Source organism: Drosophila willistoni, assembly GCF_018902025.1.
Source record: "Drosophila willistoni isolate 14030-0811.24 chromosome XR unlocalized genomic scaffold, UCI_dwil_1.1 Seg8, whole genome shotgun sequence".
Lineage (NCBI taxonomy): Eukaryota > Metazoa > Arthropoda > Insecta > Diptera > Drosophilidae > Drosophila > Drosophila willistoni.
The window spans coordinates 1,605,988-1,621,303 of record NW_025814059.1 but is presented as its reverse complement, the minus strand read 5'-3'; the positions used below and the strand labels follow the sequence as shown (position 1 = coordinate 1,621,303).

Sequence of the window (15,316 nt, the reverse complement as noted above, 5' to 3'; positions counted from 1 at the left end):
AATGCCAATGCTCAAGCAACTGTCAACAATTTTCAACCCTTTTGAAACCATATATGGAAGAAATGTTTTCCATTCAATAAAATTTGTTGCACACCCTTCAAGCATATTTATTTGCTAAAGCATTTCGCTCTCCCTCTCCTCTCTCTCTCTCTCTCTCTAAAAGGAGGGGGAGCATTCCTTTTAGCCATATTGTCAAGTGTGTTTGTCTAGCCATGTGGAAAACTTCAAGTACAAAACGTTGTTGCTCGTTGCTACAAAAAAAAAGCTAAAACTGTAAAATGGTTGAAATAAAATTGTGAATTGTTTTGTCTCTCTCTCTCTCTCTCTGTGTGTGTGTGAGTGTGTGTGTGTGTGTGTGTGCGAGTGCGTGTGTTGTATGCCCCAAAGCGTTTGGAGTTCACAAGAAAAGAGCCACTCAACGAAATGTCAAATCGAAACATATGCAAATTGAGAATGAAGACACACAAACACAAACATACACACACACATACATGCAGAATAAATTCAATTTTTCAGTTGAAATTTTTTTCTTCTTTTTATTAAATTGTTACATGAATCATAACCCAACAAACGAAACGAAAGAAAACAGTTGAGCATATTGAGATGATGGGAGGCGGGGTAGGTAGGAGGATGTGGTGGGATTTTTGGGTGGCAAGTGTCTGCTTGCCGTTTTTGTGCTCTGGCATTAATTAAATTTAATGAATTATGACAGGGCGTTGATTTAACGTTGGCACAGCCGGTTGCAAGTGCAAAGAAATGGCTTGTAATTTCTAAGTGCAAGAACTAATGCGGCAATTCGTATACGTGATATACATACAAAAAAAAAAAAAGGAAAAGAAAACGCTCTCATAAGAAATGAGGCCAAAAGATGCGATGCAGCAGCAAGGAACGTGTGGGCGTGGCATATCAGAGTTAGAGAGCGAGCGAGAGAGAGAGAGAAAAGGATGGATTTAAGTCAAATGCACGTGTAACATTCTCTGCCAGTATGGGCCACACGGCGTATGAGTAATGTAATTTTGTTGCTGCTGTGTGTGAGTGTACCTCTCTGAGTGACGTCAAAAGCATCCTCATTTTTAGGCTGTCAATGCTTCTCCTTCCCCCCCCCCCCTCCATTTCCATACCTTCCAAGAGAGTCATACCCATTCCTTCGCCCCCCTTTTCACCACACACACACACACACACACACACACACATTCACTCACGAATAAAGCAAACATTTTTGGACGTGTATTTTGAGTATTCCCAAAGTCCTGAAAATGAACTATGAAAATTTTCTCATTTTTCGTTTGGCCTGCAGCAAAAGCAGCTTTTTGCCTTTTCGTCGTCGTCGTTGTCGTCGTCTTCGTCATCGTCATCAACTTCTTATGGCTGCCCTTTTGCCCTGCGTTCTTTTGCCCAATAGCTTGCTCATTGCTTATTTATCAAATATCCACACATTGCCGCAGCTTTTCACTTCCGAATAGCAGCAGCAGTAGCAGCACCAACAACAACAACAACAATAACAAACAATTTTCCAGAGTTCCATCTCGCTCCATCTGTCTGTAAGTGTGTGTGTGTGTGTGTGTGTGTGTGTGGGTTGTGCTGTTGGCCATCAGAAAAACATGTTCAGGCCGCACAATTAGTTTGCGGCTTCTTACCGAATTGTATATACAATATATGTATATGTGTTTACACATGTGTGTGTCTCTGTCTCTGTGTGTGTGTGTGTGTGTTTTTTTTCTGTTGTTTGGTTTGTTCTTTTGACGGTCGGGTTGGGTTCGGGGGGTCAGAGGAGGAGGTTACGCCCCAAGGTGTGGGAGTAGTTTGAATTATAAATAAATCTCTGCATTGCGAACCTGCGAATTCAAATCCCCAATGACGTCACATTATGGTGTCGCCCACATAGACACACACACACACACAACAGGTAACATTTTTGTATTCACTCGTTGCGTCTCTGTATGTGTGGGTGTTTGTATGTATTTGCGTTTATGCAGTACAAGTAATCACTCATAAAATCAGGAACTACAATACAAAACAGTTTTGTAAATTAGTTTTGCATAATAAAATATATATAATAAGGATATATATCCCTTAAAACAATTATGCCAAAAATGAAAACGGTATGTCTAAAATAAAAAGATAGCAAAATACTTTAACATAATCCATGAAATGAATCCATGAACAATGTTTACCAAATATTATCTCGATTTTTGGCAAAGGTATACACGCATATTTCAATTAAACATAGCCTACTTATTAGCTGACTTGAATACTCTAGCTCAATCTTTTTCCTTTGCTTCCCTGGGTGATTCTTCTCCTTCTTCTCTCATGATGTTCTTTGTTTCTGTTTCTTTGTAATTACACTAACGATAATTGATTAGAGTTTTGTTTTAAGTGGAAGGACAGAAGGCATGAGACACAGGCGCAGTCACAAGGCGTGGCGATAATGATTTTAGTCATGTTTGTGTGTGTGTGTGTGTGTGTGCGTGTGTGTGTGTATTTGCTAATTAGACACTAAACTTTCTGGTTAATTAATGTCATTAGTGTAGCTGCATATACAGTAGCCAAAAGAAAATAAAATTTAGGTTGTCCCTCTGTCTCTCTCTCTATTTGTCTGTTTATCTGCTTGTCTTTGGGATTTGGAGGAGATTGACTTGGGAATGGAAAAATGCCTTAAGATGTCTTTGCTGTAATGCTTTGACTGTCAGTTTCTGGTAATTGATATATGGGTTCACTTGGCAAAATTAATTATATATTTTAATTAGGTTTTAAATTTCCTCTTTTTGTTTTTTTTTTTTTTTTCAACATAATTAATCAATTATGTTTTTTTGTTAAGACAAGCAACAAAACAAAAGAAAGGAATACTCATTCTTATCAGAACTGCTTGTCGTTTGTTTACATTGATTGAGTGGAAAATGACTTTTATGAATGTATTTGTCGAAATTGGCTAGGGTATAATACCTTCGAATTACTGTAGCATCTTTGGGGCTTTTGATATACCCTTATCCTTTTTTTTGGGTTTGTAGCTTTACCTATGTCAAAGTCAAGGACTTTTTCTTACCTTTTTGTTTGGTTTCTTTCTTTAATATTTTGCTGGTGTACGGTCAAGGCATAAATTTTAGTTAATACAAAGACATTTGTCGCCATAATTTGACAGGCCACATAAATTTGTTTGTTTCGCTAGGAGGAGAGTGAATAACACACACACATACAGAGAAAAATGAATATAAACTTGATGCATGAAAATTATTTCATTTTCTTTCATTACTTCAACACTTTTTATTTTTTTATTTTTTTGACAAACAAAAAATACAACAACAAAAACGAAAAAGACGCACAAATATTTCCCTCTTTTATTTCTCATTTTTGGTTTTGTTGTTGTTTAAAAATATTCAAGCAAACACGTCAAGACATAACCCCTTTCTCTTTGCCATCAGTCCGCCCCCTCTTCTGTTTCTCTTTCTCTCAGTTTTGGCCAAGAGCCAATAGAATTTGTACTATGTATTTGTTTCAAATAGTTTATACCTCCCCCAAACACCTCTCTTTCTCTCTCTCTCTCTCTCTCTGTGTATACGCCACAGTTTGCGGTAATTTGCGGTGTTGCGTATTTAAACGAGCTTTGATATTTATTTACAAGCGATTACCGAAAAATTGTTTAACAATTTTTGTAAAAATATCTTTCGATTTGTAATTTCTGAAATTTTCCCTAAGGCAATGATATGTATACTCTGAATACTCAAGTCGGGTATTGCGACTTTGCCTTTTTGAAAATAATTTTGTTATCCTTGAAATGGCTTAACAAACTATACAACACTTAAGTCTGCTTTAGGACTTGCAAAAAGGAAATTTTCTACAAGTTTGAAATCATAAAAGTTAAAAAGTCTAAAAAAAAAGAGAGAGAAGAGTATTAGAAAGTTTAATTAGTTTGCGTACTCTAACTTGCTTTGTGGTTTTTACAATTTTTGAAATTGATTCATAATTCACTTAATTTTCTTTCATACAAAATTTTGTTTATGTATATATGTACATGTATACATACTTGTTCTATCTACTATATCTTTCACTTGTTGAGATCTGTTATTAATTTGTTTTCTTGATATTTCTTGATATGCTCAACTTGCCAATTAATTGCTTTGCTCTGAAAGATATTTTCATTTGCTTTGACCATAAATTTGTGTGGTCGTCTTTGGGGGATTTTGTGGCTGAGAAGAATTTTTGTCTGTCAAGTGTAAAATTTAATGACTTGACGGAAAGAAAGAAAGTTAAGTGAAGGGATATATATTATGTTGGGTGTTTTTTTTTTTTTTGTTTTTTAAATGCCAATTGAAATTGCTTTAATTGCTTTTTCTATTTCATTTTTTCCGGTTTGTTTCTATTAGGTAAATGATATTTGGGTGTGGGTGTGCGGTGTGTGTGTGTGTGTGTCAGTTAAACTTGTGATGGATGTTTACTATAAAATGAAAGAGGAAATATTTGTGAAAAGAATTTTAATTGTGTTTGTATGTGGGCTGGGAAACTGAATTTAAAAAGTTCTTCTCGGGTTATAGGGAAAAACATATGTGGCACTTTTTCTTATTCGGGAATGAACACACAAAACAAAAAAAAACGAAATATAAATATAATGAGAGAGAATGGTGGGCGTAAAAGAAGAAGACAAAGTCTTTAACAGTTTCCGGCTGAAAGATTACTTAATAAATGCGTAATTTAAATATTTCCCTAATGGTTTAAAATATTGAACAGAAAAATGCGTATTAAAGAAGAAAAAAAAAACTAGGTCAAAAGCTGGCGAGAATTTGTCAATAAATTATAGTTTGAAATTTCTGAAATATTTTTAGATTAATAAACAGACGAATTAACATAATTAGGAATTTGGTATTTGTCTATCGATATATTCTGAAATGTATAGTTAATTTTTCTTCTCCTTTTAAATGTTATTTCACCTTATTTACTCTTCATTTTGTACACATTACGTAACTAGTTTCCTTTTGTGGTAATAAATTACACGAAGAACCTGACATAAACATTAAGCCAATAGAACTGCAACTGTGTGTGTGTGTGTGTGTGTGTGTGTATGTGTTTGTATATAGAAACTGTCAGCCTTTTCGTAAAACGTCTCGCAACCACATACTCTAGGCCCCCAAATGCGACCAAGCCAGTCCAGGTCCCTGCAGAAACAATGCTTAACCCTTTAACAACAATTAAAAATATTACACTTGACCACTAAAGGACGGACAGATGGACAGACTTACTCTCTGCTGACGGACAGGAAAGAGGCCCCCTCAGGCAGATGTAGGTTGAACAAAGACCCTTAAACAAAGGGTGTAACGAGGAATGTGTGTGTGTGTGTGTGTGTGCATGTGTCCATGTGTGTGTGTGTTCATGTTTGGGCTAGTGTGCGAGTGCTTTGTGGCCACTCAAGTGGCCTGGCCAGACCAGCTGCCTGCCAGGCAATATTCAGGACTCTCCAACCCGACCATACAAACCACCAAAACCGAAAAAAAAATCACCAAAATGAAAGGGAAAGAGAATGAAGAGCAAAGTGGACCAACATAGGACAATTAAAGTAAAAGCTTGTCAAGTGGGGACCCACATGAGCAGAAGACCGTATGAGTTTGTTGAATAGTTTTAAATTAGTTTGCTCCACACTACATACATACTTTACAAATTTACTAATTTCCTCTTTCTCTCTTACTCATTATCTTTTTCTTTCTATAGAACCAAGAAAAGACAAGACTGATGCACAACAACAACAACAACACGGTGGAAATGGCACAATATCAACGCCCAACATTGAGCAGCCAACATGTCAGGGCTCCATGCTGCCGCCACCTGGCGGCGGTGGCGGTAATGATTCCAATAATAAATTGGAAAGGCCCAACACATTGGGTGGGGCCAATAAGCTGACGCGTCGCGGAGTCAACATTTGCTACCACAATGAGCACTGTAAGTTGGCAAAAAAACTATTCAAAAACCATTGTCAATTAAATGAAATTAGTCTTAGTAATCGTTATTGTTGTTGAGCCAGAGAAACTGTTATCGATGTTATCGAAATTGATTTTTCATTATAATGAAGTTCGTACCTCAGTCGAAAAGGACTTTTCTTTTAATACTTTACAAATCGATATCTGAATGATCCATTATCGTAATGCTGATCAACTTGATAAACCTTTTCAAGCTCTATAGTTTTGTTAATCGGTCTTCTAATAATTTCAAACGATTATTGCTTTTGACAAAAAGTAAAGCACACAACAAATACTCTGACAATGCAAAGGCTATAAAATATTCTATATACCTTGTTCAATTGACCAAGCTCAATTGCTCAAGAAGTAAGCCAATTTATTTCAATTTATCGATGATATTTCAATCATCGATATATCAGTTTCTCTTGCTCGTTGTAAATAAATCAATCAAACACTAAAACCACAACCACATTTTCACACACCCACAGACACATAAGCAAACACTGGCTAGATGAAGAATATGTAATTTTTCCTCTAACACTCCTTCCACATTTGGCACAAAAAGCGAAATGAAATCGACAACGAAATCTCTCTTTATTCGTCTTTCCCCTCACCACTTCACGTTTACTTCTTTTACAGATGGCGATGATGGTAAAATGGTTGCCGGTCCACCGGGCAGTACACCACCACCATATGGCGGAGGTAAATTGCCACCAGGCGTTATGCTTAGCGAGCTACCAGAGCCACCAATACCCGTATCAGAGATTGGACCCATCCCACCGCCGCCAATGTTCTCCACGCCGAGCCCCACGCTCATCGCTGGACGACCGCACGGGCCAGGCGCCATGAACGATCAGGACTATCAGCATCAGGATTATGATTATGATGGTAAACGTCTTGTTTCATCTAACTAACTAACTAATTAAAGCAAGCTTCAGCTCATTAACCAAATGCGCACTTCATAATTACGCTAGTGCTTGAAAACTTTATATTTATTTAAACAACATAATATGTGCAAATTTTTTTCAGTCTATAACTAATTAAGACAATTGTTTTCATTTACAGATCACGATCCCGATCAAGATGAGCTAGATTCAGATGATGAGTATGCCCCATATGGTGGTGGCAATCATGTACGTGTTATGGATACACAGCGCGTTGAGGAAATTCCAGCCAAAGAGCCAAAACCAAATGCAGTTCCTCTAAAATCGGCGCTCAAGAAGAAAGTTGGTATGCCAACATCGGCCTCAACACCCGTAACGCCCACCCAAGAGCATCACAATAATGGCGGCGGTGGCGCCACAAGTAATGCCACAGCTGCGGCAATTTCAAATAGTAATGGCGGCATTGGTTCTATGGCAGCGGCAGCAGCTGCCGCTGCACAACAATCGGCAAGTCAACGTCCTTTGGTGGTGCGTCAAGATGCCACAGGGAATAACTATTCGCTCAAGTAAGTGGAACCAAGTGTTTTTGTTGTTTTCATTTTTCGTTATCTACAATTTTCATTTATAAGAAAATATATATTGAGCTGTCTTTTCGGTTAATGATAATAAAAATAAACAAAAAACCATATGTGAAATGACTACAATCACAAAATACTAAAGTTTGCTCATAAGACTGTTGGTTCAGTGTAGCAAAATGTTAACAAATGTTTACAGTGTTGTAAGGCGTTAGTTTTAGTGCTGAAAAGACACAATAAAAATCCAGATGATTTAAAGATGTTGAACAAACTATCTGGAACTAAATAGTAAAAAATCTTGAATGAAAATTGAAAATTTTTGCAATCTTTTATGGCTCTATAAACACTGAAAAATATATTTGTAGATTTTAAATTTCTGCCAAAAATTTAGAAATTCCGTGCTTATTTTATCTTGATCTATCTTAACCGAAGCAGCTCAAAGTTTAAAATTGTAGATAACTATTTTTGTTCTGTTCAAATTTTCGGTTTTTTGTTAGAATTTTTGTTTGTTAATTTTGTTAAAATTCCTATTGCCGCTGTCTTCCCCCAACCCCCCGCCACTCCAAACGCAGAAAATTATTGTATTTTACGTTTTCTAGTAGTTCTTTTTTCCCACCACCCCGTAGAGAACGAAATGAAATTTTTTAACTCACAAATGTTTTTTTTTTTTTTTGTTATTAACGTTTATTCTATTTTCTTTTTCTTGGTTTTTTTGTTTGTTTGTTTTACCTCCCACCACTAATCCTCCTTTTTTCCTCTCACCACAATAAACAACAATCTCTATATTTAACTTTTTATTATAATTTTTAATTTATTTTTGCAATAATATCTATTGTTTAAATTGTTAATTACTACTGTTTTTTCTACTTCTTCTTCTTCTTCTTATTCTTCTTACCGCCCTGACCACTACTACCCCAAAATAAATAAATATATATATCATCATCTATATATATATATATATACACGATATATATATATATTGTTCCGTTTACCTCATCATTTGTGTGTGCGTGTCGAACACGTTTTATGCCTCACACTCCTCTATACTTCTACTACTACTACAACTACAACAACTACAATATAAACCAATCCGATATCTATATATCACGATAATCAGGCCAATACTACGACCACGGATTAGAATATGGTAAACCATCCATTTTTTAGCTAATTTATGTGAAACAAAACACCAAAATAGAAACCAAAAACAATAAAAAAAAAAAAAAACACCCACAAAGAAAAAAGAACCTCCCTCCCCCCACAACAAAGACTAAAACTATAAACGTATGACACATGCTTTTCTAGTGCACTCATAGAACAACAACCAACTCTCAATATAACTGTTGTTATGTAACATACTCTCCCATTTCCAACTTCTCCTGTCTTCCCCACCTTACCTTACCTCGCATATGATGCCCTTCAAAGTCCAAAGCCCATCCTTGCACACAATTGCATCGCTTTCTCTCTTACACACTCTCTCTCTCGCTCTCCCTCATTCAATGTGTCTTATTCCTAACACATCATTTTAAACATTTTTCGTACTTTGTTTCGTTTTTAGTCTTGTTTTGATGTTTTCCCTCACCCTCCCAATCCCCTCCCCACCGAGCATCCATTCCTGCTTTTGCTGAAAATGAATGAAACTTTGACATTACTCGAAACACAACCGACACTCTTCTTTATTAAATTACTAACTTTTTGTTGTTTGCTGTTGTTAAGTTTCATTTCTTCAACCCACCCACCTCCACACACACACACACAAACACACATCCAGAGGTCCTCACTCCATTGTCTTTTATACACTTGAATGTTTGCTTGCGTGTGTATGTGTGTGTGTGTGTGTTTGTGAAGTTTATATCATAAAAGTTTTGATACCCTGTAACGAATGGGTGAAAAAGCGTACCATTAGGAGGCCAAAATCGTCTGCATTATATCCCTGGGAAGAAATATGTGTTCTTAAACTAATCTTAATACCTATGGGTACATAATTTAAAAATTACGAATAACGTTTAGAAAATAGCTTAGTTTTAAAATGTTTCGAAAAAAAGCTAGAACATATGTATGTATATTTTAAAGGATTAACAGAAATGTAGGAAAAATAGTTTATAATTGGTTGCTAACTTATAAAATTGTGCTGGACCATTTGTATACATATATAGACACCTGGAGAATAAGTCGATTGAAGGGTGACAGAGACAAGTTGACCAATTTGAAAGAGGGTATAGTAAAGTCGGTCTAACCGACTGGCTAAGTACATTCTTATTTGTTTTTATTTTGATTTTTGTCGTCTCCTGCACTTTTTATCTCTCTTACTCTCTCTCTTTCTATCTGTCTGTCTGTTCCTCACTTTCCTTGTTAGCATGTTTCATTTCAAACAAGAATTCCTTTCAAATTACAAAAAAAAAAAGAAAGAAGAACCACCTTCCACCCCCTGCCCGCGAATGTAGCAGCCTATCAACAACTAACGCCCAACTCTGAATGTTATTGGGGCATATTTTTGTGCTTGTTTTTTTAATTTGATGTGAAATGAAATGAAATGAGTTTTCCCTTCTTAATCATTTTGTTTTATAAAAAGTAAAAAAACAAAACGCACACACACAAGTTTGTTCTGTTCGTCTTCATCTTTGTTTCTCTGTCTGTCAAACTTGTTCATTATTAAGTGGTCTTTGAGCTTCTGTCGAGGCGTTAAACCCAAAAACGAAATAAAATTTTCAAGTCAAAATTGTTTATGTATGCACTTCAGTTAAAAGAACAACATTGAAACAATTTTAAAACAAGAGCAACAAAAATCTTTTCTTGGCCATGTGGAACATGTAAAAGATCTGCAACAAAGCGTAAAGCAGGAAGAGCTGCTCGGCCAAACGTGCCACAACACAAATTTTTCTACATATTTATCATAAATTTTGCAAAAATAAAAGAAAAAAACGCCATAAGCAAGAAGAAGCATCTCTTGTCTAGCTTCAAATTTAAAGGCATATAAAATTTGATAATGTGAAGAAAAACTGCACTAAAAATCTAAAAAGGAAAGGTTAAATGAATTTTTTTTATTTATTTAAATTTTAATCAGACTAAAGATGTCAAAAAGATCAAAAAGGAAAATGAAAAATAAGATATTTAAGGTTAATCAAGTTAAAGTACATTACCTTGGAGACGATTTTAATTGGATTTACTCGATATAGAATATCTTTAATATAGCATGATAATCTGCCATGTCAAATTGTAGTCAAATTAGTAATTAACTTTAGCATAGGCTAGCCTTTTTAGTCCACTTCTCGCAGAGGCGAAACTTTGCCCCCTAAAGTATGCCACAAGCAGTCCAGGAATTTGCCTATTTGCAGCATATAAAGAAATTTTGGCATGTCTTGTGGATAAAAAATATTGTGCTCGAAGCAAACGATATTTATACAAAATTTTTAAGTTGTACGGCACGAAAATTTACTTTTGTAGCCCTTTTGTATACTTTAAGGGGCAATGTTGCTCCCCTTATTTCAAAAGTTCTAGATGCTCCACCTATGACTGTTAGCTAGTCTTTATCAATTTTCATTTCAATTTGGCAAAATTTCATAACACGAGTCCATGCAGTTTGCGTGTCTTGTCTTGTCAAATGTTAGAATGAAAGAGGAGGGAAAGGGGAAGGCATATCATCTTTCATTCAATATGTTTTAACGCGCTTTCAAACCAACACCAACAACAACAACAACAAACAAAAAAGCGAAAACGAAAAGAGGATAAAATTGTATGGCGGAAGAGCTCGCTTTATGCAGGATATGGAATTCAAGGCAAGCTTTAAGTACAAACTTAAACACACACACACAACATATACATGTCTGTGTGTTTGTGTGTAAGTGTTTTTCTTTTTTGCATATGTGCTGCCAGCTGTGAGCGGGCTCTTTCCACGTGCCACTTTAAAAAACAACAACAGCAACACAAAATTGCCGCAACGCCAACAAAACAGAAGGGAAAATGACGAGGAAAATGGAGAAGAATGCCATTTTTTCGGGGTTTTTTTTTGGGTTTGGCGACAAAACTTAAAGGAGTGAAGGCAAAAAAAAAAACAAAAGTTAAGAGAGTGAGAAAAAGAGAAAGTAACACCCAGAGAGGGAGGTTAGGGAGGTAGATTTTATGCAGGAAGACGAATAAATTTAACACACACACACACTCACACATGTGGTAAGACTATACCTCTTACATTGTGTGAGAGTGTGTGTGATTGTGTGTGTGTGTGTGTTGCTGGTAAATCTGGCAGATTGCCCTGGCCAGATTGCAGAGATGAAAGGCTTAGGGATTGCATGAGTTTTCTTTCCCTTCTTACTTTGCACTTTTTCTTCTCGTTTACCTTTTCCCTTACACAGACACACGTACACACGCACACTTACTCTTTCAGCATGTCCCTTCTGTGTGTGTGTGCTAGTATTTAATGTGACTGCTAATGATGCCTAGAATAACCAACACCAACCAACCAAACACATACTTGAATGTGAATGTATACTTGTACTTTTTGTTGTACTCATTGTTGTTGTTCCTCTTCTTATTATTGTTGTTGTTATTAGTATTATCATACTTGCTGCCAGCAACAAACTAAATATATATTCTACATTTTCTATACCATCCCTGACTAAAACACAGCAGGCAACAAATGTTTAACATCCAACTGCCGTGCACTGTGGAGAATAAAGAGAACACACGACCCTTTGTGATACGGGAGAGTAGCAGCGATAGCGATGAGAGCGATGGCCATATTGTCTATCGCGACGATGACAATGATAATACACGATTAGCCAAATTGGCACGCAAAGAATCACTATCACTGAAATTGCAATTGCGACCCGATAAACAGGATTTGATCAATCGTAATATATTGCATCAGGTCACCGATAATGAGCTCAAAGAATCCAAGGAGGCAATCGGAGCACGACTCATACGACGTCTGTCCATGCGGCCCACTGCCGAGGAGCTTGTCGAGCGTAATATATTGAAAAGTGAGTTTATTTTTCATATTTATTCTTTTGTTTTTATTTCAATACATATATTGCATATCTATTTTAGCTCAATCACCCGCCGAGGAAAAGAAACAAAAAGAGGAAAAGAAATCGTATCTGTTGCGTAAGCTCAGTTTTCGGCCAACTGTCGAAGAGTTGAAAGAGAAAAAGATCATACGATTTAATGATTATATTGAGGTAACGCAGGCTCACGACTACGATCGTCGTGCGGATAAGCCATGGACAAGACTGACGCCAAAGGATAAGGCTGCCATACGGAAGGAGCTCAATGAATTTAAATCCTCGGAAATGGCAGTCCACGAGGGCAGTCGGCATTTGACGAGGTAAATTGCCAATTCCCAAAAATTTCACAATTAAACCCCCCCTCCCCCCCCCAACCCCGCTCAACCTTGATAGTGAACGATACTAAATTATGTAGACGGGTGTGTCCTTCCATGGCCTGACAGAAACTAAAACTGAAAGCAACCAAAAAAAAAAAACTGCAAGAGAGAACACAAAATGAAAAAAAAAAAAAAATTGAAATAACCAAAACCAAACGAATTCGAATGGCCAAAAAGTGAACGAAGCAAAAAATTGCCAATGCCAATGTGCCCAATGATGTGTCACGTGCAATGTCCACTGCAGCAATCTTCTCCCCCCCCCCCCCCCCCCCCATCATCCTCCCCCCTTGTTCTTTTTCTATTCACTCCCACTAAAGCCTGACATTGTTGGCCACGCGATATGTTGGCCACAAAGGACTTGATGGTGGTTTTCGTTCAACATTTCTATTTCCCATGCAGTTTTTACTACTACTACTCCCACTGCCACAACTGTCCGCCATTTTGGGATAAAGAAAATTGGCGAAGAGGGGCGGGGCAAGGGTGCCGCCTGCTGAGAGGTGCTGAGGTGCAGAAGCAGAAGGTTTTTGGCCCAGGCAACTTTAGTGTAATGGCTTTCGGATTTTCTATGTGTGCCTGTCGCGTTGCCTGGTTGACTGCATTTTAGTTGTCCTTAAATGTCCATGCAAACTTTTTTGGTTGTGGCAGTGTGAAAAAGGGTACAGGATTAAGTTTCTGGCTTTAATTTGTCAAAAAAAAAAAAAATCACCAATAGGTTTTTAGATTTCAGGGAAATCCAAATGAGAGTAGTGAATAAAACTCATTTCCCCCAGAAAGGCACAAACAGCTGTAGGAAACCATTCAAGGACTCTCTCCCTGACATTGGCCGGAAGGGAATCGAATATTAAGTAGTCCGAATTTATGAGCCAAGCGAATTTTCTGATAATTTACTCACTCACTCACTGACTCATTTATTCAATCTATTATGCCTGAGATCCATGATCAGTTTGCTTTTACTTTTTTATTGAGAAATCAAATAATCAGTGACTAAATAAGACTGTGAATAAGTGAATCAGTGAGTCAAGCAAGTCAGTCAGTCATTTAGTGAACAAGTGAGTAAGTTTAGTAAACACGATTACTCACATCCTTAAGGGAGTTGTTAAATTTTTGTTCACTTTTTGACAAGCTAACCAACATTAGTTTGAATATTTCTAAATTCAGGGAAAATGTATCTTGAATAAAAGCAAAACAATCAATTGGTTCTTCGGATCAAGATCAATATATTCTACTTTTGGACATATAAAATCGATGTTATTACATCTTCAACAAAAAGAAATGTTTCATCTCAGTGGAAAATCAAGATTTCCTATGACATTAACCCAAACTACTAAACTAAAGTAAATTGAAGGACAAATTTTTGATCAACTCGACGACGACTAGCAACATTTTATGCCATTTAACTTTTTCCCTTTTACAAACACCAAACAAAGCAAAAGAAGAAAATAAAACAACAACAAAAAAAAATACAAGATGAAAACGAAGTCAACTAAACAGTGGAAACTAATCTCAACTTTTGCAATTTTTCTTCTGTTTTTTTTTTGTGTTCATTTTCTTTTTTCCCCCCTCTCTATGCTCTGTCTCGCTCACTCACTTACATGCTTGCTCTCTTTTACTCCCAAACAGATTCCATAGGCCATGACGATTGCAATGGCAGCAACTTTCCAACAAATTACAACAGAAACAACCGAAACAGCAAATGTATTTTATGATGCAACATCAAATTGTCAACAAATATTTAAAGGCAAAACATTAAGAAAAATGCATAAACTAAACTAAAATACAACAAAAGAGTAAAATTAATAATAATAATAATAATAATAATAATAATAATAATAATAATAATAACAATGCAAGAGGAGAAAACAAAAAGGAAAAAAACATTTAAACAAAAATTTAAGTAAACAAACCAATTTTTTTTTTGTTGCATGACAGCAAACGAAAGTAATGTCTACAATCTAGAGCAAAGGTAAAAACTAAAAACAAAACAAAAAAATAAATAAAAATAATTGAAAAAATCACAAAAAAAAAAGAAAGAAAGAAAGAAATAAGGAAAGAAAGGAGAATAAAAAGTCCATGTTTAAATTACTGTTAATTTCGAGTTGTGTTGATCTTGTCGTCGTCCTGCTCGGTTTTGCCTAATTTTAAGTCTAATATTTTAATCATGTGGTTTACATTTTCAATATTATCTCCATCACTTTCACTCTCCCTCTCTCTCTCTCTTTCTTGTTAATTGTGTGTAAATAAACTTTTTTTTGTTTTTTTTTGCGAAAAGTTTTTCAAGATCAATGAATTAAAAACTAAATTTAAAAAAACTGAAAATAAAAAAACAAAAAAAGAGAAAGAAAAACAAAAAGAAGAGAAGCAAAGAGAAGGGAAATATCAATTCGTCTTATGTAGAAATGTTAAGTCAATGTCTCGCCGCTCTGTTAAATCCTTTTTGAGTCAAGGCATATTATATGTATTATATTATATAATAAAAGATAACAATTATAAAATAATAATAATAATATCGAGACCCATTAAGAAAAAACAAACAACAAT

The 15,316-nt window shown here is 35.9% G+C and overlaps 1 protein-coding gene across 6 annotated transcripts in view; it reads left to right on the top strand.

The window, feature by feature from the left end:
* Positions 1 to 14,551, top strand: part of LOC6645859 (phosphatase and actin regulator 4) — an 88,690-nt gene extending 74,139 nt beyond the window's left edge. For 2 of the 6 annotated variants that reach the window (XM_023177677.2, XM_002068496.4), the window contains 6 exons: positions 5,698 to 5,925; positions 6,582 to 6,830; positions 7,008 to 7,392; positions 12,025 to 12,377; positions 12,445 to 12,721; positions 14,399 to 14,551. In XM_023177677.2, coding sequence (XP_023033445.1) covers positions 5,698 to 5,925; positions 6,582 to 6,830; positions 7,008 to 7,392; positions 12,025 to 12,377; positions 12,445 to 12,721; positions 14,399 to 14,414 — 1,508 coding nt within the window. In that variant the 3' untranslated portion in view covers positions 14,415 to 14,551. Of the gene's footprint in view, positions 1 to 5,697; positions 5,926 to 6,581; positions 6,831 to 7,007; positions 7,393 to 8,518; positions 8,549 to 12,024; positions 12,378 to 12,444; positions 12,722 to 14,398 lie in introns of all 6 variants that reach the window. The other 4 variants (XM_023177676.2, XM_023177675.2, XM_023177679.2 and 1 more) reach the window with 4 other exon arrangements.
* Positions 14,552 to 15,316: the final 765 nt, after the last annotated feature.